This window comes from Otolemur garnettii, unplaced genomic scaffold (genome assembly GCF_000181295.1).
Source record: "Otolemur garnettii isolate 467f Iridium unplaced genomic scaffold, OtoGar3 scaffold00058, whole genome shotgun sequence".
In the NCBI taxonomy this organism is placed as follows: domain Eukaryota; kingdom Metazoa; phylum Chordata; class Mammalia; order Primates; family Galagidae; genus Otolemur; species Otolemur garnettii.
The window spans coordinates 8,762,891-8,768,242 of NW_003852453.1; the positions used below are offsets into that span (position 1 = coordinate 8,762,891).

The window sequence follows — 5,352 nt, forward strand, 5'->3', positions numbered from 1 at the left end:
AAAAATTTGCTTCTGCCTTCCCCAAATAAAAAGCTACAAAAAAATAAAAGCCCCCAATAGAAAGGATGACAAGAACCCTCCAACTGAAATGGTATGCTCAGCATCAAAGTGGAAGTGTGATTTCACAATGGCGCCTCTGAACAAAGCTGCCTTAGAGTTCCAGCCACACACAACACACTAGAAGAGTTTGCTTTTTATTATTATTATTTTACAATAAAAACAAATAGCTATGCTCTCAGCAAAACAAATTAAAAAAAAAATCACAGAAATTTACTAACAGCATTTCAAGGTAAGGCTTTTGAGAGATTTATTGAAATAAATTACCTCTGCCTAAATATCCACCTATTACCCTTTTTTCAATTACTTTCCAACATTCTAAAAACTTTCAGTTATGTAAAATATTCAATTTTGCCAATAATTTTGGATAATACTGGATTTTTTCCAAAAGGACTATCATAAAACTATGTTTCCAAACATTAAAAGAACTTAATCCAGTGGGACATAAAACTCAACTATGTAACCTATGATTGCATGTTTCAAATCCTTAAAGTTAAATGTGTGAAGAATTTGAAAAGATTTGGGACCTGGGTCTGCTCCAAGACATGTGCATTCAACATCCTACCTTTCTACATTAAACCAACAGGAATAAAATTAAGAAAATGAAGGGCTCCAGAGAAGATACAAAAATTTTCTTTTATTCTCCTATAAAGCCCTCCAAAACTTGCTCTCCCAATTTGCAAGGCCCATATCTTCTCTAAGAACCAAACCCACAGGCTCGGGCAACGCCTAATTTACTGGACCCAGGAATTAAAACCATAAACCAAAGCTTGCTGCATGACCCTTTCCCCATTCGGAGGAATGGAGAGGAAAAGCGGAGGAGCGGAGAGACACACAGAGTGTACTCAGGAGATGCAAGAGCACCAGAGTTAACGGAAACAAAGCCGGCTTTGGACTGGGGGCTCAGAAAGTCTGTCCCAAATGTAACGGGACAGGGGTCACCTCTGCGTACTCCGCAGCTCTGGGCTCTCTCCTCCTCTGCTCCAGGTATCAAATCAAGAGTTCTTCCAGGACACCCCGCCAGCTCAAGGGTCCAAGAGCCCGTGGGTGTGGCCTCTGGCACATTCTGCTTGCTTCGACAAGGACAGAAGCAGTTGACAGCAGATGTGGCCCGTGGTGTGGAGTCAGGCTCACGCTGCGCTCTCCCCACACACGTTCTTCCTGCTCTTCCTGCCAGGAGTGGCACTCAGGACACCGCCTTGGCTGAGACTTACGCATAGAGCAGTTATCAGAGCTGCCCACTTCCTGAGTCGCCCCCACCCCACAAGTCCAGTCAGTGCCAGAAGATACCAAGCCTAGAGTTAAAATGTGCAGTGTTTCTATGGGGAAGAGAACTGTCACGTAGAAAGTATTACAAAGAAGGATTAAATTTGTCAGCGGTCCAAACACTGTAAGACCACATGCTTTATACAGCGGCAATGCAGTCGAGCCCGCTCCTCCGACAGCGGGCAGAACTGGGACAGGCCTCTTCCCTCCAGCACGGGCCCCAGAGGAGCGGCTGCGGCAGGCCAGGAAGCGCTAGGAGGTCTGCTGCTTCTGAAGTCTTCGTTCGGCGGCAGCAGCCAGCATCCTTCGACGCAGGGTCACAGGGTCAGAGGACGCTCCTTCTGAGGGGAGAAAGCTCTCTGAGGCCGTGTCATCTTCAGAACTTTTGTTTAAGAAACGCCTATGAAAAGAAAGTCACATGAAAGAGACGTGAAGCTCTGGACCACATGTGGCATGCTTCTGTATTTTAAATTTCTCCATTTTCCAGGCACCTTCAGGAAGTTGTCACTCAGCACCAGCCCATGAAAAAACATCTATACCTCAAGAGCTGAGTGGACGTTCCCTTTACACCAGGGAGATGCCTGTCAGTGGGCTGTTCAGTGACACCCCTCCTGCCCATCCCCTCCCCACTCCCAAGACAGAGTCCCCACAATCACAGTTTGTGCTGGGCACAAAACCCACCCGAATGAATACAATCCTGGCCTTGTCCTCAAGAGTGGAAACAAACCCTCCATCCATCCATAGGACACAACATGCCAGAGCTACCATGCTGGGCTGAAAGGCAGACTGGCCCAGAGAGAGGACTGGAGAGCCAGGGCCTGGCCAGTGTTAATCTCTCCAGGCCTCAGTTTCTCTAGCTGTAAGTCTGCCAAAAGGGTCTGACAGAGCTCCTTCTTAGAGCAGTTACAATCTACAATGGCGATTCTCAACCTGTGGGTCGTCACCCCTTTCACATGGGTCACCTAAATATATCCTGCATATCAGACACTTACATTTCATAACAGTAGCAAAATCACGGTCATGAAGTATCAATGAAATAATTTTATGGTAGGGAAACACAAAGGAACTACATAAGGAACTGTATTAAAGGGTTGCAGCACTAGGAAGGTTGAGAACCACTGATCTGCAAGGACTCAGAATATGCTGGCATGGAAACACTTTCCACGCAAGTATAGCCAAAGACATCCAGAGGACACAGTGACGGCACCAGCCCAAGGGAAGTCACCAGTCGGACCCAGTGTTGCCACACTCACTTGTTCTTTTAAGAGACTTGTAATCTGAGTTTTCAGGTGACATGTAATGGCTTCTCAATGCTGAGATCTGTTTAACAGAGATGTGAACCCAACAACAGCCTTTAGCCCCGAGATCTGACGTAGGGTTTATGCCAACTGGGACTGGAGAACCAACTCACTTTCGAGCTTGCTGCAGGAGGTCGTCCTTACGCTGAACCAGCATGCGCTGTCTCTCATCAGCGGACTTGGAGAAGCGGCTTCCCCGAGCCTCAAAGTCTTCCACCTCGCTGGGCTCCACTTCCACCTCGCTGAAATCCAGTGTCTCTTCTAGACGAGGACTGAGGTCCAGTGGCACACGCTCAGTCTGGACAAGGCGGGGAAATAAGGAGGCAGGCATGAGCACAGGCCTCCCCGCTAAGCGGATTCTTCAAGCACCCAGAGCACACCCTGGATAGGTTCTCCTGGACTCGGAGTCTTCTAATGATGTATAATCCAACTATAGATTTATCTGTACATGAAAATTTTAGCCTAGCAGTAGATTTGAAGAAGTCCTACTAGTCTCTACTATCTCCTATTGGCAAGGTGGAAGCAGCCCCTATGTCACTTATTAATGACAGCCACTGCTTCCAGAAGAACCTCGACACACCCTGGTGGGGAAGGCAGTACCACCCGACCCCCGAGCCCGCATGCAGCAAGGCCCACACACCAAAAACACAGAAACACAAAGACAGGATTATTTGGTTTTTATTTTTGGACTCATAACAAAGTGCTCTGAAAGAATGGTAACTGACTTAGCAAATGGAAATTACAGAAGAGGAATGGGAGCTGAAGCCCCCTGGAGGGGTAAGGATATGGGGGAGTGGATTCCAGACAGAGGGACTGCTTTTGTTAGGATGGCCACCTCAAGACCCAAAAGTGGTTTCCAAGATAGCACACTTCCCCTGCCTCTGACGGGCTTGGGAGGTCTGGCTTTGGAACGGTGCACTCAAGCACCTGGAGACCTGAGATGGACAGGGAGGTGCAGGGAGAGGATCTCCTTAACCTCCACCCCCTACAGCACTCGAGCCAGTCCATTCCCAGCTGGGTTTGGAGGTCCAGGCACCCACCTTGGGCTCCCGCTAAAGCTCAAGGTGACAGGGATGGCTTAGGGGAGCACAGTTCCTTTCTCCTACAGGGCCTGAGAGCCGTCCCCAGGGAAGTGAAGGCACGAGCCACACCATGGACACAGCCTAACTTGTTAATCTTTAACACCAAGATGGATACAGAACACAGCCTTCTTTTGTACTCTTGCCCTAAGCTTCCCAAACATCAGGACTAAAGAAGACCATTGCCAGGGTCCCACTACTCCTCTATAATCCCATGGCCTCACTCTTGCTAGTTGGCTGATCTTACCTGAGAAGAACTTTCTCCCTCTTCCTGGTCATTGCTTGGCCTTTCCAAAGGACTGTTTAAGGCAGGTCTAATGCTCTCTGACCGCTGAAAGAGAAACAGCACCACAAATAGTCCAGCGTCACTCAAAAATTAAATAGATGCAGAGAAAAACCTGGAGTGCAAAAGCAGCTTTGGTCCCTAACAGCCTATAACTTGAACAAAGTCTACCAAATCAAAGAAATTAACATGCTACAAAAATAAAGGCCAGAAAAAGGGGCCTGAGGCCTAGAGTTCCTCCTTGGAGGCTTAGTGACTGGCTAACATAGTTGCCCTTCAGTAACACAAACGTACCAGACAGAGAGCAATGACAACAGAGGACGACACTAACTGGACACTCAACTTTGTGGATGGCACCAAGAATTACCTTCTAACTTTCTATGAAACAGGAGCTGCTGTTCTTCTCGTTCTTAGCCAATGTAAGATGTTAACCACTGCCACAGATGCTGTGGGGTCTGGCCACATCCCTGGAGTCTTATCTTCTCAGTGGGGGCTAATTTCTGTATTTCCCTGCCTAGGCACTTTCTCTAGCTGCAAGAGGTAACTTTGCCACTCCCCAGAGGCACCCCTCAACCAGTGAATGACGGGAATTAGTGTATAAACACCCCAGCTTCACATCTCTCTGGAGGGGTAATTTGTTCTACACTGGATTCCAGAGGCCCCAAGTGGGAGGGACCTTTAGTCACCTAGGTGGTAACTTGCTTGACAACTAACTCTTAATTGATCAAATTCCCTTCCCTGTCCTAGTCCCTACTTACTACCAGTGGTTTCTGGGATTACATCCCAAATTCACTATTTGTATCTGAATCCTTGTTTCAGGGTCTGCTTCTGAGGAAATCCACAGCCAGCAGCCAGGTCACACAGCTGAGCACTGGGGCACCACATCTGGTATCTCAGCCCATCTGATGGAGTCCCTGCACCCTCCCTCTTTAAAGAGTCTCAAGTTTTAGAATTTTATTAATAGATTTCCATATAGTTTTGAATACTGAAACTGAATAATTTTTCACAGATTATTCCTTGGTCATATATAAATTCCTTTGTCCTGCCAGAAAACTCATTTAAAATATATTAACCTTCACATATTCTTGGTTATGTGATAGGCCAGAAAATCTGATCTTTTCAAAAATCAAAAATACCACCTCAGATAGATGTGAAGGTACCTAACTGAATACTACACAGATGTGCAAAGCCAATTAGGGGCAGATGCCATCATCTCTGAGAGCAAACTGTAGGCAAACTATAGCTAGCTGAAGGCCAAATTCACCCTTCTGCCTATTTTTATAAATAAAGTTTTATTGAAACAGTGTTGCTCATTCATTTACATTTTTTCCCCCTTGGGAAAGCTTAATTTTTTTTTATTACCAATTTA

At 46.6% G+C, this 5,352-nt stretch overlaps 1 protein-coding gene across 1 annotated transcript in view; it reads right to left on the reverse strand.

The window, feature by feature from the left end:
* Positions 1-182: 182 nt before the first annotated feature.
* AMFR (autocrine motility factor receptor) overlaps positions 183-5,352 on the reverse strand; it is a 35,495-nt gene continuing 30,325 nt past the window's right edge. The window contains exons 11-13 of the mRNA XM_012806867.2: positions 3,948-4,031; positions 2,735-2,919; positions 183-1,723 (exon numbers count right to left, since the gene is read on the reverse strand). Coding sequence (XP_012662321.1) covers positions 1,576-1,723; positions 2,735-2,919; positions 3,948-4,031 — 417 coding nt within the window. The 3' untranslated portion in view covers positions 183-1,575. The remainder of the gene's footprint in view (positions 1,724-2,734; positions 2,920-3,947; positions 4,032-5,352) is intronic.